Source organism: Myotis brandtii, unplaced genomic scaffold (assembly GCF_000412655.1).
Source record: "Myotis brandtii unplaced genomic scaffold, ASM41265v1 scaffold668, whole genome shotgun sequence".
Taxonomy (NCBI): domain Eukaryota; kingdom Metazoa; phylum Chordata; class Mammalia; order Chiroptera; family Vespertilionidae; genus Myotis; species Myotis brandtii.
The window spans coordinates 1,390,461-1,418,134 of record NW_005370597.1 but is presented as its reverse complement, the minus strand read 5'-3'; the positions used below and the strand labels follow the sequence as shown (position 1 = coordinate 1,418,134).

Sequence of the window (27,674 nt, the reverse complement as noted above, 5' to 3'; positions counted from 1 at the left end):
TCTCAGTCCTGTTCCCAGAGGCTCTGCTTCTCAGAACCCCAGGAACCGCTGCAAACCTCGGAGAGAAAGCTGCCCTCACATTCCAACTGCTGCCAGACAATCCCGCTTCTCCCGTTTGAGTCTGAGTCCCTAGAGACTTGCCCGGATCTGGAGCTCAGAGTCTGAGACTCCCTCCTGATTGAAAACGACAACCGCGCCCTCAGCCACCAGCCCGCTTTGCGCGCGCACCTCCGCACCTGAGTATTTTCCACACTGCGCCTCCTCTGAGCCTCGGTATGCTGTTGTCTTTCCTTCTAGTTGAAGAGTCTCTCCTCAGCCAGCCTTCCTGTGGTTCTGGGTGATGTCCGTTCTGTCTTTTAGTTGTATTTTTGAAGTGGTTGTTTGCAGCAGCAGTCTCCGGTGTTTACCTATGCCGCCATCTTGGTCGACCTCGGAAATATATATTTTTTATTGATTTCAGAGAGGAATAGAGAGGGAGAGAGAGATAGAAACCTCAATGATGAGAGAGAATCATTGATTGGCTGCCTCCTACACACCCCTTACTGGGTATCAAGCACACAGCCTGGGCATGTGCCCTGACTGGGAATCAGGTATCGAATCGTGACATCCTGGTTCATAAGTCAATGCTCAACCACTGAGCACACCAGCTGGGCCAATTGGTGACTCTTGATGAGAGTCCTTTTACTATTTTGCAACTTAAGTTACTGTAAGTTACTTTTCCTGTGTAATTTTCTGTAATTTCTTAAGTGTTGTGTCTGAAATGTTTTAAGGGAAAAATGCCCCAGATGATTGTGATGCAGAGCTATGTTTGAGAGCTACCAGATGTCTGTCAGGAAGATTCTTTGATTGCCTTCCCTCTGAGGCCTTCTTATCTCTCCAGAGGTGGGCAGATTGTGTGTTGTGTGTGTGTGTGTGTGTGTGTGTGTGTAAGGAGATCCTAGAGATATTCTTGTAAGAGCTGTCATTGTGGTGAATTGTGGCTATCCACATTTGCTTACATGACTGGCTTCTGGTTGGGGACTGTATATGAACAGTCCAGTGACACCCTTGCCCTCTCCCAGTAACAGATGGAACTTCTGAAGAGCCCATTGTGGTTCCCTTCACACTTAAGTGGTATAAGGCCCATTACAAGCTGGATGTTTTGTTTCTCCTGTGGAAGAGTTGTATGTGGCATTTATTATTTTTGGTGAACCTGTTCTGTTTATATTCAAGTTGGCAGTTGTTTCCATCTTGATGATTAATTAATTGCTTAGCCCCATTAATCCCTAGATGGTAGGTTAGTATAGATCCCTAATGAACCGACCTGTTTCAGGATTACGCACTCTGCCACTCCTTGTGTTTCACAGATGATCAAGGCCATACACTAGGGCACAAACAAGGTCAGGTCACCAGAGAAGAATCCTCTCTGAGCAAGAAGATGAGCATGTACAACTTCATCAGGCAGGATTGCAAATGAGTAAGCCTGACCACATATCCCGAGATATGCCCTCTTTCCCCACTGCACAGCATCTGCTCCTGGAGCATTTCAGAATAATAGCAGCTTTTCCCTCTGTTATTAAGCAATTAAAAAGAAATGACATTGCTGTACTTAGAAATATTGAAGACTCATGAGAGAGTACATACCCCAATGTGTCCTGTGTCCACGGCTTGGACTGGGACTCTGGTGACACGTGCTCTGCTTCAGGGTTCTACCTTCGTGTTTCTGCAGCCATCTAACCTCAGCCTAGTCCTTATTTCCCATCCCAGAGCTCTGCCTTCTCCAGTTTTTCTCCTCTTTTTTTTTTTTTCAGCCCTTGTTGTTCTGATTAACCCAGCAGGATTTCTGTGTGTTCTCTGTTTCTGTGCACACACCCCTGGTGCCAGCAGCACCTGCTTTGTGGCTGTGTGACCTGTACGGCTGCACAAGACCCCACACTGAAAAGGGTCTGGCTTGGTTTAATGCTCTGCCCTTGCCACCTGAAATTCCTTACAGTTTTTTAACAAGGGCCCTACATTTTCACTTTGCACTGGGCCTGAAAATTATGAAGCCACTCCTATACCTGAAGTGGGCAGCATTCTCATGCCCTCTCCCCCAACCCCCAGCCAGGCTTGGCTGCACACCCTAAGATCGCTCCTCCACCCCCACCCCCAACACTTGCTCAGCTTTGGTTAGCTAAAGGATGACCTTTGACCCTTGGGAGATTACCCACATCAGGCACTCGGACCCAAACGGTTTGGTTTCTGCAAATGTAATCACTTCATTTCTGCAATCCCCACCCCCACCCCCCAAGTCTACAGATTAGCAGCTGCTGCTGCTGTCCCTCTGCACACAGGCAGCTGACTCGCCTGCTGATTGTGAACATCCCAGTAATCCAAGTGCTAATGGTATTTATTCAGTCCAGCCTGCTTAGCCCTGAACAAGGTTTATTCTCATTTAACTCGCCAGAGACGAGCTACGAGCTACGAGCTACATCCTTAATATCCTTTTGTTGACTTTGAGCACACCCGTGCCACTAATGTCACTAAGAGGCTTGCCAGGCCCCTGCTCTTTTAACTCTCTCAATCTCCAACTGTCAGGACATCCATCTTCTATCCATCAAGACACCCCGCCCCCCCCAAACCTCACCCCAGGCAAGGGGTGTAGCTCTGGTCCAGATTCTGTAGGCTGGAAGGGGTATGAGGCCAGCTATATGTGCCCCAGGCATCTGGGCTAAATAAAGCTGTGCTCTCAAGGTACTGGTCTGGCCTCTTTGGGTAGCAAACCCACTATAATCATAATCTTTCTGTCACAAAGCTTCAGCTAGCATTTTGGCATTATTAGCTATTCTCTCTTTAGCACAGGGTAGTTTTAGCTCTGCCTCACAGGTGAGGATACGGAAGTAAAGGGACTTATCTGAGGTCATCAGCCATTGTTCACAGGATTCTCACCAAGGGTTCTCCAGGCCCTGGCCCTTGTACCTCACTCTACGCTATTTTGGGTATTTCCGCCCCAAAAGCACACAGCAGTGAGTGTTCAGAGCCCAAGGCAGAGCTGCCTCGGGGGAGAGGCTCTGAGAGCATGTTGGTGTCTGACCCTCTGGCCACATTGCTCAAGAAACAACTGGCCTCTGCTGTCCCTGCCTGGATGGACGAGCGCCGTGCTCAAGAAACAACTGGCCTCTGCTGTCCCTGCCTGGGTGGACGGAGCGCCGCCATCGGAAATGCAGGCCTTGTCTCTCCCAGGCTCCCCCTGCGGTGCTTCCTCAGCTCCTTGACTGGGCAGCGTAAAAGGCTGTTTTCAGAGGGTGTTGTATTTGACCCTGAGGTGTTCACCGAGCCACTGAAGCCCTGAGCCTCGGTAGGGCCCAGATTCATGTGGGGCCCTCACTGAAGCTGGTCAGGAGGAAAGGCGGCAGCGCGTGGGCCCGGGGTTGCCGAGCCCACATGGCCACAGTCTGCTTTACTGACCAGGTCCTTCCGAACTGCTGCAGGAGAACAAGGGGATTAATTGCTTTATGAAAGCGATTTCAGCAAGTGACAAAAGGCATCAGGCTTTCTCTTATCCTCTCTGGTTTCCTTCGCCTGTGCCTTAAGCTCTGTTCTCTCGTACTGTAAATGGGCTTTCCCCTTTGGGTTGGGTACTGTAAATGGGCCTGGCTACTGCTGGCAAAGCTGTAGGTGCTCTTGGCTTACAGCCACCTTACCTTGTGGAGAAGAGAACTTTCCTCTGTCCTGACTCCTGTGTGGAAGACTGAAGGGCTCTGACTGCCTAGTCCTGGGGGACCCACTGAGGCCATGGTTGCCAGCACTGGGCCACAAGCTCTCCCCTGCAGCCTGGGGAGTTGAGACTCACCCCATCAGGACCACAGGAGTGGGAGAAGCAGCAGTCTCGAAGGAAGGAAAGTGTCAGTGCTAGGAGATGGGGAAGAAGGGATGCTGGGCAGGTACAGGCACAGCGCCACGTAGCCAGAAACAGCCTGACCTGGGAGTGGTGGGCTGTGCCTGGTTCAGCGTGTCTCCTAGCTCAACTCCTGTTCCCCGCCACTGCTCCCCTCCCCCTCCCCCACCCACATCACTGTCCTGAGATGAATCTTGCTCCAGGGCTCTCTCTGGTGTCTGACACCTGGAGGCACTTGTTTCCAACTTATGGTTTTTCCCTGGGTGTGGGCTGAAGTAAGAATAGGAGCAGGTTCCATTTGCTGGGTGGTGTCTGGGTCCTACGTCGCCTCATCTTGGTCCCAGCCAGCAGACCTGCTGGCACTGTGTCCAGCTTGGCCTCTTGGTATCAGGTGAGCTGCACCTCTCAGCCCAATTTTTATGACTCTCCAGGGAAGCCTTCCACTGAACAGTCTCCTCGCCTCTACACACATGATCATGCTGTCCCCTTCCTGTAGTCTCACCTCTCCTATGCAGCTCTCCTGGCTCTTGTAGAACCCCACAGACCTTAGGTTCAGAGCCACCTGGTCTGGCCTAAAGTTACAAGCCATTCATTTATTCATTCACTTCTAAACCAGTAAATAGCATCTGCTGTGAACCCTGGCTGCTCAGTGTTGAGTGACAGAGAGCAGGCTGAGCTTCCCCAAGGATCTGTCCTGCATGGGGCTTCTCGAAGCAATTGCCTGGCAGTGGCTTGCCTCTCCATCTTGCCTAAGACAGAGTCAGGCCCCCTCTAACTTACATCGGGGCTCCCATGAAAGTACCAAGGAAGCCATATCTCCTATTGGCTTTTGGCATCTTTTCTTGACTCCCAATCAGCTTATTCTTTCTCTGGAGGATCCCAAGTATTTGCCTACACAGTCCATGCCTGCCCCCTTTGCAAGTGCTTTGGCTGATCTCTTCCCTACCCCCACTCCCTTCCCTCTGAGGTTCCTCAGTCTGTTGCATGCTTTCATTTTGTCCATTTATTTTGTTCATCCTATATGATAGCCTAATATGCTAAGTGTCTGGTCATCTGTTCAGCCAATCAAAGCGTAATATGCTAATGATAACGCTAAGGTCACTCAATCGCTCACTCTGATGTGCACTGCCCACCAGGGGGCAGACAGTCAACTGGTAGGTTAGCTTGCTGCTGGGGTCAGGCTGATCGGGACTGGGCTGATCAGGACTGAGTGAGACTGGCCGGATATGCCCTGGAGCCCTCCTGCATCCCTGTCCGGCCCGATCGTGCACCAGTGGGGTCCCTTGGCCTGTGCCCTCTCGCAATCTGGGACCCCGCAGGGGATGTTGGAGATCCGGTCTTGGCCCCAGGTGGAACAACTGGTCGCTATGATGCTGGGCCCCCCGCCCCGTGGTCATTGCACTCCCACAGGGGGAGCACCGCTCATGGCTGGCAAGCACAGCGGCGGTGGCGGCAGCACTAAGGATGTCCGACTGCCTGCACGGAGAGCGGGTCTCAGCCGTCAGTTGGACATCCCCCCCCAAGGGTTCCCTGACTGCAAGAGGAAGCAGGCCAGGCTGAGGGACCCCCCCTGAGTGCATAAATTTCATGCACCGGGCCTCTAGTTAGATATAAGTGAGATCATGTGATACTTGTCTTCCTCTGACTGACTTATTTCACTTAGCATGATAATCTCCAGGTTCCTTCATGCTATCTCAAAGGGTAAGAGATCCTTATTTTTTACAGCTACATAGCATTTCATGGTGTAAATGTACCACAGTGTTTAAATCCATTCATCTACTGATGCGCACATGAGCTGTTTCCAGATCTTAGCTATTGTAGAATATGCTGCTATAAACATAGGATTGCATACATTCTTTCTGATTGGTGTTTTAGGCTTTTTAGGCTATCTTACTAGAATTGGGATTACTGGGTCAAATGGCAGTTCCATTTTTAATTTTTTGAGGAAACTCCACACTGTTTTCTATAGTGGCTGTACCAGTCTGCATTCCTACCAGCAGTGTACTAGGGTTCCTTTTTCTCCACATCCTTGCCAGCACTTACTGTTTGTTGATTTATTGATGGTAGCCATTCTGGCAGGTGTGAGGTAGTACCTCATTGGCGTTTTAATTTGAATCTCTCTGATGATTAGTGACGTTGAAGCATTTTTCATATGTCTCGTGGCCATCTGGATAACCTCTTTGGAGAAGTGTCTATTTAGGTCTTCTGTTCATTTACTTTTTTTATTGGATTGTTTGTCTTCCTTTTGTTGAGTTGTATGAGTACTTTATGCATTTTGGATATTAATCCTTTATCAGATGTATCATTGGCCAATATGTTATTCCATATAGTGGGTCCCTTTTCATTTTGATGCTGGTTTCTTTTGCTGTGCAGAAGCTTTTTAGTTTGATGTAGTCCTATTCGTTCATTTTTCCCCCTTTGTTTCTCTTGCCCTGGGTATTGTATCGTGAAATGTCTGAGATTTTGCTGCCTATGCTTTCTTCAAGGATTTTTATTGTTTCACAACTTACCTTTAAATCTGTTATCCATTTTGAGTTTATTATTTTGTATGGTGTAAGTTGGTGGTCTAGTTTCATTTTTTTACATGTAGCTGTCCAGTTATCCCAACGCCATTTATTGAAGAGATGTCTTTATTCCATTGTGTGCTCTTGCCTTCTTTATCATGCTGTCTATCCCCTATACCTTTTGTTGGTGGTAGGGCTGCTGCTCTGGGAGGTGCCCAAGCTGAACCCCATGTGCTCAGGCCAGGTCTCCTTGGATTCCTGCTCTGTCCTGAGCTCTGCTCTTACCTTCTCGGGTTGGCTGGGTGATTGTCTCGTCTCTGGGTCTTGTTCTCAGTAGATCTGAGGACAAGGGTGAAGCTTTGTGCTGTGTTTGGAGGGCCTTGTCTCTGCCACTCTGCAGTCCCCTGAGGATGGGGCATATCAGTGGTCCTCCCCGAGGCTGATGCAGTGTCGGGCCTGGCAGAACCCCCTTCCTTGGGAGGCAGCATTTGCCATTTCTGTGGTCCTTGTCTTTTCCTAGACCCTGCCTGTTGCGGGGAGCGTTCCTCGGGCACATGATGGCAGAGACAGCCCTAATTAGCTCACACTTTGATGAAGCAGCTGCCTTTCTCAAGTTGGGGGAGCAGGGGCAGAGGAGAGGTTCAGCTCCCAGTCCCCCATGCATCGGCGCCCACCTGCCTGTCTGGACAGGAGCTGTCAGCCTCACTTCCCCAGAGACCCCAGCCTGCCTCCAGACTGCTCCTCAGACACGAGTGGAGTTACAATGGGACAGGCTGGCACCCACCCTGCATGTCCTCTCTGGCTTAGTGTGCTGAGTCTGCTTGAACCTTGAAGCTGGTGCCAGGTAGGAATAGAAGGGGAGCCATCACTATGCCGTTCGGCAGCACTTAGGGAGTGCCTGCTCTGTGCCAGGGCCTCTCCAGCAAGCAGCAGTGTAAACACTCTTATTACCTGCCTCCATTTTTCTCTGGGGTTTGGACCAGGAGCTTTCTCCCTCTGATTTTTAACACCCTGCCTCATGCCATGAGGACCCCCTGCCAAGGTTGGGGGTTAGGAGGAACCAGGCCCTTTTGGGGCCTCCAGGGAGCTGGTGGCCATTCTAAGGGAAGGCAGCCAGCGCCTGATGGAGACTTGGTACCCTCTCTGGGCTGTCTGATCTCTGGCCTTGCCCTTCCCTTTGCTGCTGGCCTCAGGCTTTTTATGTGCCTGCTGCCTTTTTTCTCGGAAGCCTCAGAAGTGGCTGGTGAGGGAGCCTTGACCTTCCTCAAGGGCCTAAAAACATAGGTCCCTGTGTTTGGCACTTGCTCTTTAATTGATCACTAATTTGATTTGAGAAAGCAAGGATCCTGCAAAAGGGTATCCTGCTGGGGTTCCCTGCCATGTGCCCTCCCTGGCACCCTTCCAGGCCCAGCGTCCTTTCATCCAGGAGGGCTGTGCCTGAAGTGTTTGACTCTCATTACGCTGCCCAGCCTAGAATGGGGAGAGGAGTTCCAGAGGCAGCCCTGGGTGCTGAGGGGTTTAGCACTGCCTGTTTGTTGGTTGGCACAATTATGGTATAAATATGTTTATTCATTCATTCCCTATTGTTCAGGGTCCTAGGCCATGGCAGGCCCTGTGCTCAACGCTGAGGTTACAGGGATAGAGAACATCGCAGCAGCTGCTCTCAGAGAGTGGAGGGCTGGTGGGGAGGCACTGGGTTGGTCCTGTTTCAGGATCTGCATAGGGATGCAGAGGCTCCCTGGATCTTGTGTTTTCTTGTTATCTTCCTACCACAGCGTTCACTATGTGCTGTGTGTGTGCTCCGCCCAGGAGAGGAGAGAAAAAGAACGGGTTCCTGTCTAGGGGACCCCATTAGTAATTGCCCCGCAGTGTGTGATGGGCCTAGAGTCATTGAAAGAGGAGCACCCAACACTGGCTTGGGGAAGGTGGACGAAGGCTTTCCATAGCAGGGCCATAGATGTAGCACCCTGAGCATCAGAAGGATCTTGAAGTGGTAGATGTGATTTCCTTTTTTAAAACACCCCAGCCTGCTGGCTGCTGGGGAGGGGAGACTGGCATGGGGGCACTTGACCCTGTCGTTTGTGCCATAGGTCATTGTACCCAGGTGGATCCACACTAATCAGCCTCTGTTTCCCCATCTCAGTTCTAGCTTGTCCAGAGGGGAGAACCTCCCCCCACCCCCTTGCACACCTTGTTTCTCCCAAGGGATGGCTGGTGTGGTGTCAACTCTCTGACCACCCAGATCCCTGGGCTGGGCACAGTGGTGTTGCCCCAACTTGGTGAATAGGTGCCAAGTCATGCTTTTCTGTGCTTCCTCTTCCCACCCTCCATAGCAACCCAAAGGTCCAGGTGGAGGCCATCGAGGGTGGAGCCCTGCAGAAGCTGCTGGTCATCCTGGCTACGGAGCAGCCTCTCACTGCAAAGAAGAAGGTGGGATTCTGCTCCTTTCCTCCTGCCCAGCCCCCAGCACACCTGTGGAGCCTGGAAGGCACTGGTCCCTTTCCAGGCTGTGCATGTCACTTTGGGGGGCATAGGCGGAGAGGTCCCACTCACTCAAAGTATCACAGCAGCATCCCAAGGCATCTGGGGGCCTGGATGTAGCTCCCACGTGTGGTTTTGAGTCCCACACCCTGGCGGCCTGCACTGGGCCTCGATTTGTCCACTGGGTGATATTGAAGGTGTCTGGCTCTCCCAGTCCTGAGTTCTGGGGTGTAGCTGTCCCTGAGGGTAGTGGATGGAGCCAGGAAGAATGGGAGCCGAGCTGAGATGGTTGGTACACTTACAGCTGCCTTTTCTGGGCCTGGGGCAGGGCCAGCTCTGATTGGCCCCTCACCCATCTGGATGTGTGCCTCCCCAGGTCCTGTTTGCACTGTGCTCCCTACTGCGACACTTCCCCTATGCCCAGCAGCAGTTCCTGAAGCTGGGGGGCCTGCAGGTCCTGCGGAGCTTGGTGCAGGAGAAGGGCACAGAGGTGCTGGCTGTGCGCGTGGTCACCCTGCTCTACGACCTGGTCACTGAAAAGGTGAGTCCCCGCTTGCCCTGCCTCCCTCTCACTGTGTTTGCTTGTGACCATTCGATCCTGGTCCCCCCCATGTCTCTTTCATTCATCCCTTCATCCTCATTAGTAAGTGCTTTGGAGCAAACATGCCAGCTCTGATCTGGGCAGACAGGGATGCTGTGGGGCCCCACTTCAGGGCTCCAAACCCAGTATTTCCAAGACATCAGGGAGGATGTCCTGTGGGAAATGACTGCTGGGCTGAAACCTGAGGCTGATGAGGAAGGAGAAAGAGAAGGTGCTGGCAGCGGTCCGAGCCAAGTGTGCAAACTCAGGATCAGTGTGATCGAAGGCCAGAAATAGTCTGGGTGTGCCCCTCATTTAAGGCTGAAGCATAGGGTGGGGTGATGAGGAGCAAGAGGGATAGAGCAGCTGTGTCTAGGAGCCATGACAACAGCCAAGGGACCAAGGAGCCAAGGGCTGGAATGATGCTGAATCTTAAGATTCTAGAAACCTGGAGTTGCCTACTCTGAGAGCTTTGGCTCTGGGCAGGGGCTCAGAATGGCTGCCCTGGAAGGCCCTGGGGACCCCAGGTGCTTGCCACCCGGAGAGACTTGGTGCCTGGCTCACTTTGGTCTTTGTGAGACTAAAAAGTGTCTTAATTATGGATAGAGTAAACCAGCTAGGCCTGGATTCTTAGTTCATCTGCTGCAGCGAGCATTGGCAGGGCCTTTTCAGCTGCCTGTCATTCTCCCAAGAACAGCCAGGCTGCGGATTGGTGGAGCAGGGCTGGCCAGCTGCTGGAACCGCTGCTGAGTGTTGGAGGCTGAGGGGCCCATCCCTCCTCCCTGCCCCTCCCCCCTGTGCTTTGCTGCGGGTCAGGGCTGTCCATTGCTGCTTCTCTGTCAGCTATTGCTTTTGTGTGCTTGCCCTCTCTGACTCTCTTGGCCTGTCATGTCTCTCAGTCTCCCTCCCTCCCCCCTCTCCCTCCCTCTCTCACCCTCCCTCCCTTCTTCTTCCCTCCCTGTCTCTCTCCCTCCCTCCCTCTTTTCCTTCTCTCCCCCCCTCTCTCTCCCTCCCTCTCTCCTTCTTTCCTTCTCTCCTTTTCTCCCTCTCTCCCTCTCTCCCCCTTTAAGCTGCAGAACCCAGAACAGCAGGCAGCCATGTGGTGCTCACATCCAATTAATAAGGCCCAGGCACAGCTGACATCCTGGATGTGGGCCAACAGGCCTGGAGAAGGACATGAACACTGGCTGGAGAGAGAGCCTGATCTCTTTCTTCTGTTGCCTTGGGTGTCTCTTCACGGCCCCCAGCCCTGGCATGGTGGCACTGACATTGGCTCAGTCCTGGAGTCCTGGGTGCTGTGAAGATCAGGGAGGGACTGGTGTCTCTCGGCAAACAGTACACAGACAGCCACCTCCTGCAGCAGAGGCTTTAGGAAGATGTCAGCATTCTCTGTGCTGGAGGCAGTCAGGGCTTCTCTGTTCCCCAGGAGTGAAGAACTAGCCAGACGGGATGGTCGTGAGCTTTTCTTGTTCCAGGATGCTGACCCCTCCCGCCCCCCAGCTTCCTCCACCAGCCCCAGTGTGCCCCAAGGCCATCATGTGGTCTCCTGTGGCCCCTCATCTTTCCTGGGCTCCCCTCTTGCCTTCTCTGTACCCTGCATGCCTCATTCTCCTTGGAGTTAGGGCAGAGACTCCTTGCAGGACATTTAGTACAGCCCATATGGGGCATTGCCACCCCTGCCAACCCTCCACCTCTGCATAGCCTTCCTCTGACCTTTGAAATGAGCTGCCATATTGTCAGGTTTCAGGTGTTCCCTTTGCCGCCTCTGGCAGCGTTGGTTCCACCATATTTTGCTGATGGGGCTGCCCAGGCGTTCCTCAGCTCTCCAGACCCTCAGCCTGGAGGCCATCCTCCTTGGAGGGACACTCAGGGCTCTGTCTGTTGTGTCCCATCAACCAGCATAACCTGCCATTCTTTTTTTTTTTTTTATTTCAGAGAGGAAAGGAGAGGGAGAGGGAGAGGGAGAGGGAGAGGGAGAGAGGGAGAGAGAGAGAGAGAGAGAGAGAGAGAGAGAGAGAGAGAGAGAGAAAGATCAATAATGAGAGAGAATCATTGATCGGTTGCCTCCTGCATGCCCCCTACTGGGGATCGAGCTTGTAACCCCGGGCATGTGTCCTTGACCGGAATTGAACCCGGGACCCTTCAATCCGCAGGCCGATGCTCTATCCACTGAGCCAAACCAGCCAGGGCTAACCTGCCATTCTTCAAAATGAGGTGGGCCCAGGCATTGTTATCACCCTCCTGTGTGTGGACCCCCCACTCCATCCTTATCCTTGGACAACTCCCACACATCCCTCACGGCTCAGGGAAGCCCTAGCTGGTTCACATTCCCACTCCAGCACTGACAGCTGACTGGTCTTGGGCTGGCACCACACTACACTGCTGGACTGAATTTATTATGCTCTTTAGGAATTACTCAGTTAACTTTTATTCTCCTGCTAGACCCTGAGCTCCTCAAGGGCGGGGACCCTGTCTCCATCTTTATGTCTCCAGCATCTGGCACACTGCACAGTTGTTTGGATGAGTGGATGGATGGATAGATAGGTAGGTGGGGGAGTATGTGTGAAGCCATGAATCCTGCTGGCCTTCTCCCATGAAGGGCCTTTGAGGTCCAAGGGGATGAAGGAAGAGGGTTCGAACTCACAGGTCAGCCATGTGCCTTCACATCTGAAGGGCAGGGCTGACTGCTCTCTGTGTGTGTTCTCTCCTCCCCACCCGACCCCTGTCACCTGGCCATGCGGATGGCAGATGTTTGCCGAGGAGGAGGCCAAGCTGACCCAGGAGACGTCCCCAGAGAAGCTGCAGCAATATCGCCAGGTGCACCTCCTGCCAAGCCTGCGAGAACAAGGCTGGTGTGAGATCACTGCCCACCTGCTGGCGCTGCCTGAACATGATGCCCGTGAAAAGGTGCTGCAGACACTGGGTGCCCTCCTGGTCACCTGCAGGGACCACTACCATCAGGACCCCAAGCTCGGCAGGACGCTGGCCAGTCTGCAGGCTGAATACCAGGTGCTAGCCGCCCAGGAGCTCCAAGATGGCGAGGATGAGGGCTACTTCTGGGAACTGCTGGGCTCTATCAACAGTTTGCTGAAGGAGCTGAGATGAGGCTGCCCCCTAAGACTGAGACTAGACTGGAACTGCTAGTAAGACTGAGAGGTACCAGTTTGGATGGGTTCTTCAGGGGACAGCAGGCAGGATGGAGGGCTTCCCTACTGGGGTCTGGGCATCAGCGGGACAGTGCTGGACTGGCCATTAAATGGAGGCGTGAAGGTCATTATCTGTCTGTCTACTGTGTATCTGTGTGGACTGGGCACAGCCCTTGGTGACATGCTGCATGGTCAGCCCAGGGCATCTAGTAACAGGCCCCCCAGTTGGAAGGATCCAGGCTCAGAAGTTGGAAAACTCTGGCTGGAACATAGCTTTTACCACCCAGTGGCTCTGTGACCTTGTCAAGTCACTTAACTTTTCTGAGCCTGTTTCCTCATCTGTCAAAGGTTATGCCATTAAATGAGAGAAAACGCGCATAAAGTAATACCCCAGTGCCTGGCACCTGTGCTGTCCCTCCCCCACCCTGCTATGAGGGGAAGTCTGGGGCTATCTCCCTGCCCCCTCTACCTTGTACCAAGTAATAGATTTCAGGCCGCTGGTCCTGGAGAAGCCTGAGGGCATCACCACATGAGGGATGCTGATGGGCTGGGCTGAGTGAGTGGTGCTGGGACCTGGTGGTGGAGGATGCTGGGAGGGGCTTGTTTCACTCTGGGGGCTCTTGGGTATAAGCCTCACCCTGGGAGAGGAGGGGCCTCACTAAAGCTGGTAGTGGGAGCCCAGGCCTGCCTCTCTGTGCCTTTGCCCCTCTGTGTCCGTGTGGAGCTGGGCAGAGCCCAAGGAGGAGGCCTTGGAGGCAGGGGCAGCCGAATCTGACAAGTCCCTGCCCCCATCTCAGAGAGGCTGGGAGCCTACTGCAGGTTGCCACGGCAACCCCAGCTCCGGGCCTTCCTGATTTGGATTCTGGTGCGTTTGTTTATCAGCCTTTCCCAATGCACCAGAGGCTCACTCCTGCTGTTCAGGCAGCCCCTCCGCCTGCATGTAGAAATCTCAACTTCCCTATGCTGAGGGGACACCGAGTACTTACTTCCCTGAAGTCCCTTTGCTTAGCCTCAGACCTTCTCCTGCTCTCCTCATGCCACAGCACACAGGAGCTTGAAAGAGAGCTGCTGCCTGCCCAGAGCTGCCCACGTGGGCTGGAGGAGGCAGGAGCCTGTTCCACCAGCGTAGGAAGCCGCAGGGTTCCAGCAAAGTGAGGATCAGACCCGAAGTCTATCAAATGTTGGATTCTGCCTCACTGCCTTTAGAATCTCTCAGTAGCTTTCAAAGTACATTTTATAGATGAGAAAATCATGGCTCCGAGAGGCCAAATGATCTGCCTAATGTCACACAGCTTGTGAGAGGCAGAGCTGGGATTTGCTGGGCTGATCACGCTGTGGAAAGTGTGGATGTGCAGCTCAGAAGGGAATTGTGTTTAATTTGACAGACAGTAATGGGAGGGCCAGGAGAGATGGCAGAGCAGCTGTTCTATGGCAAAGCAGGGTAGGCTCCAGAAAGGAGGTGCCAGGGCCTGGCTCAGGCCAAAGTCGAGTCACTTTAAAGATGACAGCAGACCCTGCAGGTGGATTTGAGAAAGGCGGAAGGTGAGACATGGGGAGAGCCTGGGTTTGGGGCTGAGTTTGGTCTGAGCCTCCTGGCAGGGGTGAGTGCTGAGGCCGCAGGAGCAGGTGCACCCTGAGCAGGGGCTGGCAGGAATGTGGGCAGCTGTGGAAGGAGACCCTGTGAGATCCTGGGGCACTGTCAGGCTGGGGCTGAGGATCCCCAGCCCTGGAGGCCTCTGTAACCACCAGGGTCTGATCTGGGATATGAGCAGGGGTCCCCTTGGAAGGAGTTAGACTAGTAGAGGCCTAATTGAGGACTTCTATCCACTGGGATGCTACAGAAAGGGGACTTTGGACCAGGAGCTCTTAGGGGATGGGGCCGGCGGTCCCTGGGGCTGAGGAAGAGCCTCTGGGGTCTGTGGTGAGGGACACCAGATCAGTGCCAGGCTGCTGCGCCCACAGGTTGAGCAGTGGACTGCTGCTCCCCCCTCCTCCCTCTACATACAAACAAGGCATAAAAAATGGTGAAGTTTGGTCCACTGGGTGTTCTCATTGGCCTCATCTAGTTAGTGCTGGATGTCTGATTGCTTGGTCCTGGGCCATGTAGCAGACCCACCTAGGAGACAGGCAGCCATGTGACCAAGGGCTTGGGCTCACGCTGCTTGGGTGTGGGTTCTGGTTCCACCGGTTCATCATTAATTGTTGTGTGCGGGTCTAGAAGGAGCCCTTCTCTGCCTCCCTTTGAGTGCCATCCTGGGAACTGTGGCCAAGGAATGTGACCTGGGTTTGAAGTTAGGCAGGAAATGGTAATGGGGGACTCTTAGCCACTAGTACTTGGGGTGATGTGACTTCTTCCTACCAGGGCCTCAGGCTGCTTTCCTCTCCTCCCGCCCCTCATGCTGTGGGGCTGTAGGGCTCTCGGCCTCATGGCAAGGACTGGCTGAGAGCTGTGACTTGTGGGCTCCTCCTAGGCTCTGGCTGACTGTTGGTTCCCTGCTGCTGGACGGGGCTGAGCCAGGCCTTCCGTGTGGGAGGATGACAGGAATGGGGAGTGGGATGGTGGTCCTAGGTCCCCCATCCCGTCTCTTAGCAGGCTTGGTTCTTAATAGTTTTCTTGTTCATTCATTCTTTCATTCAGATTGTATTTAGTGAGCACTTACTCAGTGTTAGGCCCCGGGGTTCTGAGATTAGTAAGTCACAGGCCCTGCTCTCAGGCAGCTCACAGTCTGGTGGGGGACAGTAGTCCCACTGTGACATGGACGTGATGGGGAAGCCTTGCTCAGTCAGAGCCGAGGAGGTCAGGGAAGGCCTCCCAGAACTGGTAGTAGCCAAGCTGAGACCTGAATGTGCTTGAAAAACAAGCCAGGTGAAAGGGGGAAGGGATTCCAGCCCCTGGAAGATGTAGGAAGGCCTGAGGTGAGAGAAAGAGGTCCATTTGAGGAACCCCAAGTTCAGTGTAGCTGGAGGAAGTGATGGGGTGAGGGGCCGAGTGGCTCAAGGTGGAGCCACAGGGGTCAAGGGCACCACATTCTCCAGTGCCTTGTTAGCCTTGCCAAAGAGCATAGCCTGATCGTGATGGAGCCGGGAGCCAAGGGGAGGGTTTGGGCATTTTCCTGGCTGCTGCTCACTCATTCACAAAACAAATTTGATTTAGGACTAACTAGGGCCAGGCACTGTTCCAGGGCATGAAGTGGTAAGTACGGGGGAGGGGCAGACCACGACAAATAAGTATATAATACGATGCCAGGCAGTGAGTGCTAAGAGCTGTGCAGAAAAATAAAACATGAGAAGGGGTCAAGAGTGTTAGAAAAGGCCTCCCTGAGTAGACAGTGTGAACGGAAGAACACAGGCTGTGAGTCGTGGGGATCGAAGGAAGTGCTTTGTAGACCAAGGGAATAGCAGATGCAAAAGTCCTCAGGCAGGAACTTGGTAGGAGGTGGAAGAAAAGCAAGATTCAGTGGCAGGAAGAAGAGTAAGCAACAAGGGAGGTCAAATCTTGGCAGCTATAGTAAGGTGGGAGTTCTCTCTTTGAGATGGGAGCCATGGAGAGACTCAACATGACTGACATTATAACAGGATCACTGTTGCTGTGGTAACAAGAGACAACCAAGGGGCAAGGACAGAAGCAGAAGCCCAGTGCAGGGTCTACTGCAGAACCGTGGTGAGAGTTGATGAGGTTTGAACCAGGGTGATGGTGATAGAGAAGGCAGTGCCATGTGCTCAGACTCCAGATACATTTTAAAGATGGAGCTGAGAGGAGCTGATACACTGCTTGTGGTGTGTGAGGAAAGAAGGTCATGGATGAAGCTTCACTCAGGGTCCTGAGCAACTGGGCCCCTGGAGGTACTGGTTCCAGAAGAGGGAAGAGAGAAGCGTAGAGGAGAAAAGATTGAGGCATTATTGTAGACATTATTTTAGATGTAGGTTTATTGAGATTTCAGTTGGACATTCAAGTGGAGATGTTGAATAGGCAGCTGGAGGAAGAGTCTGGCGCTAGGGAGGAAGAGGTCATGTGTGAAGACGAACGTGGAGGCAGAGTGTGCTGGGGCCAGCTCATAGCAGCCTATAAGCCCTGTGGGTTGTAGAAACATTGCGAGCTAGTTGTTCAACAGCCATTATTAAAAACCAGCACGGCCCGTGTGTCTCGGTTGGGCACCATCCTGTGCACTGAAAGGTTGCTGGTTTGCTTTTCGGTCAGGGCACATGCCCAGGTTGTGGGTTTGGTCCCTGGTCAGTTGATCGATGTTTCTCTCTCACATTGAAGTTTTTCTTTCTCCCGCTCCCTTCCTCTCTCTCTAAAATCAATAAAGACATATTTTTAAAAAATTAATTAGTTAAAAAATAAAAATCAAATTATGTAAACTTACAATTAATATATTAAAAATGCAAAGATAATTTTTAAAAATTAGTAGGAAGAGCAAATTAAACCCAAAGAAAGAATAAGAAAAGGAAATAATAAAGATAAGAGCAGAGAAACCAATAAAATTGAAGGCAGAATAACTAGAGGAAATCAATGAAATGAAAATATGGTTCTTTGAAAAAAGAAGACATAAATTACCAATATCAGGACTTAAAGAGGGGATATCACTATATTCACTTAAGAGGATAATAAGTGAATGCTACAAACAACTCTTAAGTCCATAAATCAGGCAACTTAGGAGAAATGATGGACCATTTCCTTGAAAAACACTGCCTTTTACTGCATTAGTTTTCTATTGCTGCTGTAACAAATGAGAATGAGCTTAATGCCTCAAAATAACACAAATTACCTTATAGTTTTATAGGTCATAAATCTGTCAGTTTCACAATATAGAAATCAAAGCCACCAATAGGATTGCATTCCTCCCTGTCAGCTCCAATAGGATCCATTTCCTTGCCTCTTCCGGCTCCTTGAAGCTGCCTGCATTCCTTGGCTTGTGGACCCTTCCTCCTTCAAAGCCAGCAGAAACAAGTACAGTTCTCTTATGACATCACTCCGATGGACTCTTCTGCCGACCTTTTCCACATTAAGGCCCCTTGTGATAACACTGGGCCACTGGATAATCCAGAATAATTCCCCCCCCTTTTTTTTTAAATTAGCTGATGTGCAACCTTAATTCTCCTTTGCCATGTCACATAACATATTCACAGGTTCCAGGGAGTAGAATGTGGATATCTTTGAGGAACCATTATTCTGCCTTCCATAAACACAAGCTACCAAAATTCACTCAAGAATAGATATCCTGTATATATCCTGTATATTGAAGAAATTGAATTCATAGTTTACAACCTTCTCCCAAAGAAAACTCCAAGCCCAGAAGGTTTCATTGGCAAATTCTCCCAAATAATACCAGTTCTATATAATCTCTTCCTAAAAATAGAAGAAAATACTCCCAAGCCCATTTCATGGGGCCAGCATTACTCTGATGCTAATACCAGACAAAGATATTAAAAGAAAAAAAACTCTATGGAACAATACCCCTCATAAGAATGAGGACAGGAGGTATTGGAGAGAGGAGATCTTGGAAGCTGTAGGGAGGACTTCAGGTTTTTCTAAGGTTCCTACTGAAATCCTCCATGCAAAACTCAACAAAATAAATAGCAAATCAAATGTGGCAACACGGGTGAGCAAATGTAGGCTTACAGTTGTTCATATGGGAAAAGATAGGTTACGATTATTACAGTAGCTTTATGAACTCAAAAGAATGTCACAATACAACTGTAAACCTACTTTTGCCCACCTCTGTATATAAAAGCATGCCAGAACATCCCCAAATGGGCCTTATCCCGGGAATGCAAGGCTAGTTCAGCTCAATTCCCATATTAATAGATGGAAGAAAGAAACAATCATCTCAATAAACGCAGAAAAATCATTTGACAAAATTCAATATCCATTTATAATAAAAACTCTCAGCAAATTAGGAATAGAAGGGAGCCTCCTTAACCTGATGAAGGGAAACCACATAAAAACCTACAACAAGCATCAAACTTAATGGTCAAAAGACTGACTTCTTTTTCCCTAAGACTGGGAGCAAGGTAAGAATGCCCACTCGCCTCTCCTTTTCAATATTGTACCAGAAGTCCTGGGCAGTGCAGTAAGGCAAGAAAATGAAATAAAAGGCATTCAGGTTGAAAAAGAAGAAATAAAACTGTCTCTATTAAAGGATAACATGATTTCGAATATAGAAAATCCCATGAAATGTACAAAAAATGCCCAACTAACAATGAGTTTATCAAGGTCACAAAATGTAAGGTCAATATACAAAAATCAATTGTATTTCTATATGCAAACAATAAAATATTGAAATGAAAATTTAAAAACAATATCACTTATAACAGCATTAGAACAGATGAAATACATGTAAGTCTGACAACATATGGGAAGGATTTTAATGCTGAAAAGTACAAAACACTGATGAAAGAAATAAAGATATAAGTAAATGGAGAGACATACTGAGTTCCTGGGTTGGAAGACTCAATGTTGTTAAGATATCAGTCAGTCCCTCCAGAATTGACCTATAGAGTCAATGCAATCCCAGCAGGAACTTTTTAGATATCAAGAGTCTGATTTGAAAACTTCTATGGAAATCCAAAGGAATTGAAGTAGCTAAACCAATCTTGAAGAAGAAAAAAGTTGGAGAATCACACTTGCTGATTTTAAGACTTGCTACAAAGACTATAGTAATCAAGACACTGCCTAAAGGATAGACACACAGATCAATGAATCACAATAGAGAGTTCAGAAATAGACCCATACAAATATACTTAGTTGATTTTTGACAAAGGTGCAAAGACACTTCAGTGGAGAAAGGATCATCTTTTTAGTAAGTGGTGGTGCAACAACTGGAGAGCCATATTTTAAAAAACAAACCTTGACCTATATCTGTCATGTTATACAAAATTGAACTCAAAAGTAATCAGACCTAAATGAAAAATTATAAAACTTTTAGAAGAAATCTTTGTGGCCTTGAATTAGCCAAAGAGTTCTTAGATACAACAACCAAAAGCATAATTCATTAAGGAAAAAAAGATGATAAAATTCACTATGTTAAAATTTCTGTGAAAGAAAAAAAACAAAAGGCAAGTTACAAGTAGGGAGAAAATATTTACAAATCACATATCTGACAAAGGACTTATATTCAGAATATATAAAGAATACTCAAAACTCATCAATAATAGTCAATCCAATTTTAAAAAGGCAAAAGATTTGAAATCATTTCACCAAAGAAATGTAGAGGACAGATAAGCACATGAAAATATGCTCAGCATCATTAGTTGTTAGGGAAATGCAAATTAACACCACAAGACACTACTACACACCCACTAAAATGGCTGAAAAAAATTTAAAAGCCTAAACAAACCAAAAACCTGACAATATCATGTGCTGATGAGGATGCAGAGCAATGTTGCTGGGAATGCAAAATGATGCAGCCACTGTGGAAAAACAGTTTGGGAGTTTCAGATAAAATTCAACAAACGTATACCTTGCAACACAATCTCACTCCTAGGTATTTACGCAAGATAAAGGAAAATCTATGTCAGCTTTATTTGTAAAAATAAAACGACCTAGAAACAATTAAAATGTCCCTCACCTGGAGAGTGGATAGACAAACCGTGGCCCATCTGCACAGTGCAGCCCTGCTCCACAGTGGAAATGAATGAACTGCACACAGAAACCTGTGTGCATCTCAAAGGCATTATGCTGATGGAAAGAAGGCAGACTCAAAAGGCTACATATTGTATAATTCCATTTACATGACATCTGGAAAAGGCAAAATTATAGAGGAAGGTTTTTGCCAAGACTTAGGATGGGGGACGGTTCCACTCCATTGGTGCTAGAACTGCTCTACACCTTGAATGTGGTGGTGATTACACAACTCTATGTATTTGTCAAAACTCACAGAATTGTCCCTTAAAAAGTATAAATTTTACTGTGTGTAAACTTAAAAAATTTTAAAGGTAATTATTACTCAACTTTCCTAATTACTTACAGTCAACCATTATGCTCTGGAGAGGACGTGTCTGTCGCGTCTGGGTGGTGCAGACATGCTCCACAGTGGGCACCTGTGCTCCCACGCCCCCTTCCAGATGCCGCCTTCGTGGCTGGAAATCTGATGTGGGAGAATTTACACCATGGACACTGGGAAACGCTACAAATCAAGCCTTAAAGTGATGAAGAAAACGTTTTTAAAATGTTAATAATGCTGATTAAAGTGTCATCTATCAGCACAAAAATCTGAAGGAATTGTCTTAGAGTATTTGACAGGTATATGATTTAGCAAAGAAGTCATTCACTGATGAACAAGTGAAACGCCCACAGATGTTTTTGTTTTTTCACTTTCATCTTACTCCGTAAGGTAAACAAAGTATCAACCAGCATTCCTGTCAGAACCAGGCTCCTTTGTCAATTACAACTGTCAGTTGGCTATGGATGCAGGATTTCAACAAAAATCAGTGAAAGCCTGGTGAGAATCAGTTGGCCGTATGGAAGTTGCAGTAAAGAGCATTGTGTATTTTGTTATTATTTGTGAATTGTGTGCTACAATCCTGTTACAGGAGAAAAATGTATATAAACTTATCTCTACACGTCCCCTCCCGACTCTGCCCTGGAGAGCTGGTTATGACCCACTTACCCACACACCACCCTAGGGACCGGGAGAAGAGGACCAGCGCCTGACGCCTGGACCACCTCAGCCTTAGACATCAGGAGGAGAACGAGGAGACGAGGAGCAGGGATTGGTGAAGGCAGGTCCTGCTGGCCCGCCTGATCAGGGCCAATCCGGGGCCAATCAGGGCCAGCCGGGCAAGGAAGAGGGGCCACTGGCCGCAGGTGGTTGGCTGGCCCCGCCTCCTGGTCAAACTCCCAGTTGAGGGGACAATTTGCATATTGATTGTGATAGTGGAAATCTAGAGGTTTGACGAGGAGCGGGTGTGGGGGGGCGGGCACCGACTTCACATGCTACTTAGAAGGGACTGGACAGAAGGTGTAGCTGGGAGAGCAGAGGAGGGAAGTGGAGACATGGTCTAAACCAGCCGTGGGCAAACTACGGCCCGCAGGTCGGATCCGGCCCGTTTGAAATGAATAAAACTAAAAAAAAAAAAAGACCGTACCCTTTTATGTAATGATGTTTACTTTGAATTTATATTAGTTCACACAAACACTCCATCCATGCTTTTGTTCCGGCCCTCCGGTCCAGTTTAAGAACCCATTGTGGCCCTCGAGTCAAAAAGTTTGCCCACCCCTGGTCTAAACACTCAGGCGTCTTTGTAAGGGATGGGGGGGGGGGGTGACATGGACTCAGGGGAAGCTTTTTGTATTGTCTTTGTTTTTTTTTAAAACTATGGGGCCCATTACAACAGTGGTCGCCAACCTTTCGGACCTCATGGACCACCAGTGGTCTGCGGACCACCGGATGGCGACCACTGTACTAGAACATGTTTTGTATGCTGCTGAGAAAGATCCAGGAGGAAGGAAAACTTGGCAAGGCAAGAAATAGAGGGAAGATTGTGGGGCAAAATCCTTGACCAGGCACGGATCCAGTGACAAGCCAGGGGGTGCCTTAGCCAGGGACCTGCAGAGTTCCTGCATCTTAACAGACATAGTCCTTATAACTCGGTGCAGGCATGGGGCAGATGTGGTGGGAGGGAGCATGAGGGAGTTCCCAGCTTGAAGAAGGGAGCGGGGGGAGCGGGGAGAAATGGAGGGCCCTGCACTGCCCTCTGGAACTCCAGAACCTGGGGGTTTTGGAGGAACTGGATCTTGAAGCTGCTTGCCAGCTGTGTGACTTGGGTGTACAGATTGAGGGGTGGTGGTAGCACTGACACCTCACAGGTTGTAAAGATGAGATGGGGGTGTGGGTAAAGTCCTCCTCTCTTCCTTTAGTGGAGTGACCCTGGCCTGGGTGGAGGTTGAAAGCTGTGCGAATTAAGACAGCAGAGGTGAGGAAGGGCCTTGAAGTATCTGCCCAGGAGTCACGGGAGGCGGTACAGGGTCAGCAGGCAGCTGATGCCAGCGAGGAGGAGAGAGCTGGGCTCTGCGGTCCTGTGTGCAGGTGGGAGAGCAGGTGAGAGGAGTGGCACACCCAGTGCCAGGCTGGTGAGACGCCGTCCCATATGGAGGTGTCGCTGAGGGTGTGTCAGCCCTGTTGGGAAGCAGAAAGGGGCAGGATACAGTGAGGCCGTCCTGCTTCAGGCTGTTGTCTGAGAAGATGGAGGATTTCAGGATGTCTGGGGGGAGTGCCTCCTCAGTTGCCTCCTTTTTGCCTTCTAGTACCTTTTGATTGGTTTAAATCAATAAATGGTTTGAATGGTTCAACAGCTATTTCTCAAGCATGTAGGAGACCCTCTGCTGGATAGGGTGAGCAAGACCAATGCTGTTTGTTCCTCAAAAGAATTCAGGTCAGGCTGTGAGGGCTGGTGCTGCAATACCAGGTGCCATGCCCAGGGCCAGGCAGCAGTGGCAGCTGCAGGCCAGTGTTTGCAGAGGTGGTACTTGGATGATTTTAGGAAATACATGAACACTTATCAAAATGTTATTTTGATGTATATTAGAAAAAATGTAACCAGCCCATCAAACATGATTTCACAGATACTGCTTAAAGGAGGTACCGTTAAACAGAAGTTAGTCTAAGTATGTAATGGCATTATATTTGGTGTGATGATAAGGGAAAGGTGCTGACCTGGACATCAAGTAATGGGCTCACAGGGGGAGCACAGGGTCAGGAGCCACTTCTAGGGGCTCGGTGGGCACAGGTCAGGGGGCAGCCTAGACAGAGGGCGTCATGAGAGGCTTTACTCCTTGGAGGTGTTTCCGGAAGATGCGTTTGCTGCTGGTAGAAGATGGATAATGGATGCTGGGGCTGATGTAGGCCAGTTTAGGAACCTTTGCAGCACTGAGGGGTGGGGCCTTGGCCTCTGCTGAAGTGATGGGTTGAGAGGAGGTGGACTGGGGGCCGCTGGGCTCCTGGGCTGTAGGGCTTCCAGCAGATCAGGTGAAGCAGCTGAGGACAGACGGGGATCTGGGCTCAAGCCTGGAAGACCATTTTGGAATGTGACAAACTGATGGCAACAAAAGCCATGAGAACGTTCCAGAGTGTCGTCATGGATCCTGAGTCAGGGTTGGGGGTGAGTATAGGGAGGCCAAAGCCTTCTGGGTCCAGCCCCATGGGAGTTCCCCGAGATTCAGTCCTTGTCCTGGGCTTTGGAGAGTCGGTGATGAACAAAATCAAGATCCCTCTTCCTGCAAAACTTACAAGAGAAACAGATGGGCTTGTAAACGTAAAGCAAGTTCAGTGCTATAGAGAGGGCATGGTAGGATTTTTCGAAGGTCTTCTGGGTAAGGTGATTTGTGAAGACACATGTGTATCTCTGGGGAGTGTTCCAGGCAGTGGAACCACAAGTGCAAAGGGCAAATGACAAAGAAGGGAGAGGGGAGAGGCTAGAGGGCCAAACCGTCATTTAAGACTTTGGCTTTTACTGGGAGATAGAAACTGTTGCTGGTTGGAGCTGAGAGAATGACACAATCTGACTTGTTTTATAGGGATTACTAGAGGCCCGGTGCACTGGCGGGGTCCTGCTGGCCTGCCTGATCGGGGCCAATCAGGGGCCAGTCAGGGCCAGCCGGGCAAGGAAGAGGGGCCGCTGGCCGCAGGTGGTTGGCTGGCCCCGCCTCCTGGTCGAACTCCCAGTTGAGGGGACAATTTGCATATTGATTGTGACTGCCCTGGGGAGTAGGGTGTGGGGAACAGTAAAGCCCAATGGGGAAGTTACTGCAGTGGTCTGGGTTCAGGTGACTGGAAGTCCACCTCCTGGCTTTGGCCTCCTTGTGTTGTCCCCCTCCCACAGTGTACCAGGGGTGGTCTGTGTGACCAGCAGAATATAATGGCAGTGATGGTCATATATATGTGGATGTTTTGTGTTAATCCTCACCTGAGGATATTTTTTTGCTTGCTTTTCAGAGAGAATGGAAGGGAGGTAGGGGGAGAAAAAGAGAGAAACATTGATGTGAGGGACACATTGACTGGTTGCCTCCCCGATATGCCCAACCTAGGGCGGGGAGTGAACCCACAACCCTATGCTCTAACCACTTAGAAACACTGGCCAGGGCAGTGCTGGTCATATTACTTTTGAGATCAGGTTTTAAAAAAACCACGACTCCCATCTGGTTGTTCTCCTGGATGATTCACTTGAGGGGAGCCAGTGAGCACATGATAAGCTGCTCTGTGGGAGGCCACAGGGCACGGAACCGAGGCCGCCTGCCAGCAGCCAGGAGGGAGTCTGGAAGCAGCTCCCCAGCCCATCTGGCCTTCGGAGAGAGACTGAGCCTCACGAAAGACCGAGTCAGGACCTCCCTCAGAGCTGTTCCTGGATTCCTGGCCTTCAGAAACTGAGGTAATAAATGTTTGTTGTTTTAGCTGCGAAGTTTTGGGGCAGTTTGTTACACAGCAATAGGTAACTAATACGATGACCAGGTGAAAGTAAACAGGTGGTTGGACCCACCATACATTTTAAAGATAAGAATTTGGACAGATCAAGTATGAGATACTAAGACATTTATGTGGAGAGTTTAGGAGGCAGGCAGTTATAAGTCAGGATACAGGAGAAGGCAGAATTTGGACTGTACATAAAGCCAGGAGTCTGGTTAAGTTTGGAAGAGTGAGTAGAGCCAGAGAGACCTGGGTATTGAGCCCAGGGAAGCACAGCTTTTAATGACTAGGAAACGGCGGTGAAGGAAGACAAAATCAGAACCGAGTATTCTGGAAGGCAAGTGAGGAACTTCTGAGAGCAGGGCCATTCACCTGGGCACTTGTACGGTGAGATTGGTAAGATGAGGAAAGAGCCAATCAATCTGGTAATGCTGACAGCTCCCTTAAGGGGGACGGTAGTAGAGTGGCCGGGAGGAGAGGGGCTGGAATGGCAGAGAGAATGCAAGTGAGGAAGAGGGGACACTACACACATCTCTCTAAGGAGCTTTGCTGGGAAGGGACATGGCGTTAGGAGGGCTATTTTGGAGGCAGCTGTTATCCTGGTGTGGTTAGAAGCTGATAGAAACAACTCAGACGAGAAGGGGGTGATACCCATGGAGATTTTAAGGACACTTCCAAGGTTTTGACCTTCCCCTTGAAGGGTGAACACTTGAGTTCCCGAGGAGCCATAGGAAGAGTCTCCTTGTTGGGACACTGGGGGCAGATCCGGGAGATGTTTCATGTAAAACGTGACTGCTGGAAGCAAAGAAAAACTACTTTAACTTCTTGGGCTTGGTTTCAAGGTGGACTTTATTGGGAAAAGTTAGTGTAAAAAACATTCGAATTCATAAAATTTAAATAGATAGTAAAATTATACCTTGTAGCTATAGTAATCGCTATATTAATCACAAATAAGGTAATGTCTAAATTATTGCCTAAGCAAATGCTACTTTGTTAGGCTGCTGTAGTAAGCCCAAGGCAGGAAACACTGCAATTATTAGAAGTGAGCCCAATGATGTATCTGCATTTGGAGCTGAACAAAGGGAAACAAGCAAGTTCTGATTATGGCATCATAACATTCTAGCCTGAGGAAGAAAATAAGCAACTTTTTAATATGTCCTGCAGCAGAGCACATTCGTGACTGTAACCATGCATTACAATTCTCATTTCACGTCATAAAGAGAGTGATCAGTGTTCTGCATGATACATTGTTTTACTGAGTTTCATGTGGTTTGTCCCTCTCAGGACCTTTCTAGAAACATTTCCTCTCTGGGGACCACTTCCTAAGACACCCAGTTTGCTTGCCCTGGTCATCTTTGGCATTTAATACCAGCCAACCTGCCCAGACCCTGGGCTGGTGGAAGACCCCTCCCTGAAAAAAGGGTGAGTCAGATCTCTCCTTTTCTCAGACCCTAATGCCACACAACTTGGTCAAGAATGTCACTAACAAGTTAATATGGGATTCTCTTTGGTTATGGGATTTTTATTTAAGCTTATAAAAAAATACAGCTAGAAATATGCTCCTGAATTCTAAAAGTATTTGTGACTGACTTAAACACAAGTATGTCCTTGCAAAATTCACCACCTGGCCAGGTTTAACATCTGCCTATTTCCCGGTGGACTCTAACATCAGTGCTCTATTTAGCAAATACATTTGAGTGAAGAACAGTAACTGATCTTAAGAGCCCCGATGGGTGGGGGCAGCTGGTGAGGGCAGCCTTAGATGCTGTCCATGGCTCTGAACTCGCTGAGGGCCTGCACAGGGTTCACATGCTTCTTCTGAGACGCCCGTTTAATCTTGGTCTGTGTCTCATCCTGTTTCTCTCTCTTCACCAAGGGCTTTTTCTCAGGTGCCTTCATCTTCCACGACACAGCCGGGAGGTTGAGGGAAGCCATACCCTGCGACTTCTGGTACTTGGTGGAGGCCACATAGGAGGCCTTCACTGTCTGCACCACGGCGTTCATCAAGTTCTTGGCAGCCTGGATCAGGGACATGGCGCTGTCCACCTAAGAGACACAAACATGGGCGGTGAGGAGCACAGGCCTGACCTTTAGCCCCAGGGTTGGGTGAGGGGGGAGCCCCCTCCTCCTTCCCTTCAGGGGTGGGCCACAGCCCCATATAATTGGCTGCTCTTATTCAAATACCCTGAAAAGGCCTGTTTCAGATCTTCTGAAGAAATAAAGGGAACAGTAACAAGAATGTAAGGCATCGCCACCTCCCCCTCACCCCTCAAACAAGCTGGAGGAGGAGGCCTGAGTCAGCCATGGCCAGGGGCACTGACGTTGTAGCAGGTGACCAAATGGTGTCAATTTTCCGGGGAATTAATAGAGCCCAGCACACCGAGCGAGATCACCTCTTTGCCCTACCCCAGGTGAGGAGAGGTCCAGAACAGTGACATGGTAAAGAGACAAGGAGGGGTGGTAATACTGAAGCACTTGGAGAGGTAGAGGAGATTTGAGAAAGCTTTGCTATATCATCTTTGCAATTTTTGAACAGGCTCAATTCTTCTGTGGGAGGAAGAAAAACAGGGAAGATTAAAAATATACCTGCAACTGAGGTGCAGCCAGCCCTTGGCCTCCAAGGAAGAAACTTCAGGGTTTTCCACAGCTCACCTTCCCAGTTCAGGGCAGGTAAGGAGTGTATGTGGACAAAGGCCAGACTAT

The 27,674-nt window shown here is 49.7% G+C and overlaps 2 protein-coding genes, 1 long non-coding RNA gene and 1 pseudogene across 12 annotated transcripts in view; 2 read left to right on the top strand and 2 right to left on the bottom strand.

Annotated features, from left to right (window-relative positions):
* The window catches only part of LOC106723861, a 13,431-nt pseudogene extending 6,652 nt beyond the window's left edge, over positions 1-6,779 (bottom strand).
* The window catches only part of SIL1 (SIL1 nucleotide exchange factor), a 224,489-nt gene extending 211,791 nt beyond the window's left edge, over positions 1-12,698 (top strand). For all 3 annotated transcript variants that reach the window (XM_014529115.1, XM_014529114.1, XM_014529113.1), the window contains exons 8-10: positions 8,694-8,790; positions 9,218-9,382; positions 12,170-12,698. In XM_014529115.1, coding sequence (XP_014384601.1) covers positions 8,694-8,790; positions 9,218-9,382; positions 12,170-12,526 — 619 coding nt within the window. In that variant the 3' untranslated portion in view covers positions 12,527-12,698. The remainder of the gene's footprint in view (positions 1-8,693; positions 8,791-9,217; positions 9,383-12,169) is intronic.
* Positions 12,699-19,650: 6,952 nt separating this feature from the next.
* On the top strand, positions 19,651-26,507 carry LOC106723873. The gene is made up of 2 exons (XR_001359602.1): positions 19,651-21,011; positions 24,504-26,507. It is a non-coding gene; the product is annotated as an uncharacterized LOC106723873 (long non-coding RNA).
* Positions 25,803-27,674, bottom strand: part of CTNNA1 (catenin (cadherin-associated protein), alpha 1, 102kDa) — a 298,927-nt gene continuing 297,055 nt past the window's right edge. For all 8 annotated transcript variants that reach the window (XM_014529051.1, XM_014529054.1, XM_005881025.2 and 5 more), the window contains exon 18: positions 25,803-27,017. In XM_014529051.1, the coding sequence (XP_014384537.1) occupies positions 26,730-27,017 (288 nt within the window). In that variant the 3' untranslated portion in view covers positions 25,803-26,729. The remainder of the gene's footprint in view (positions 27,018-27,674) is intronic.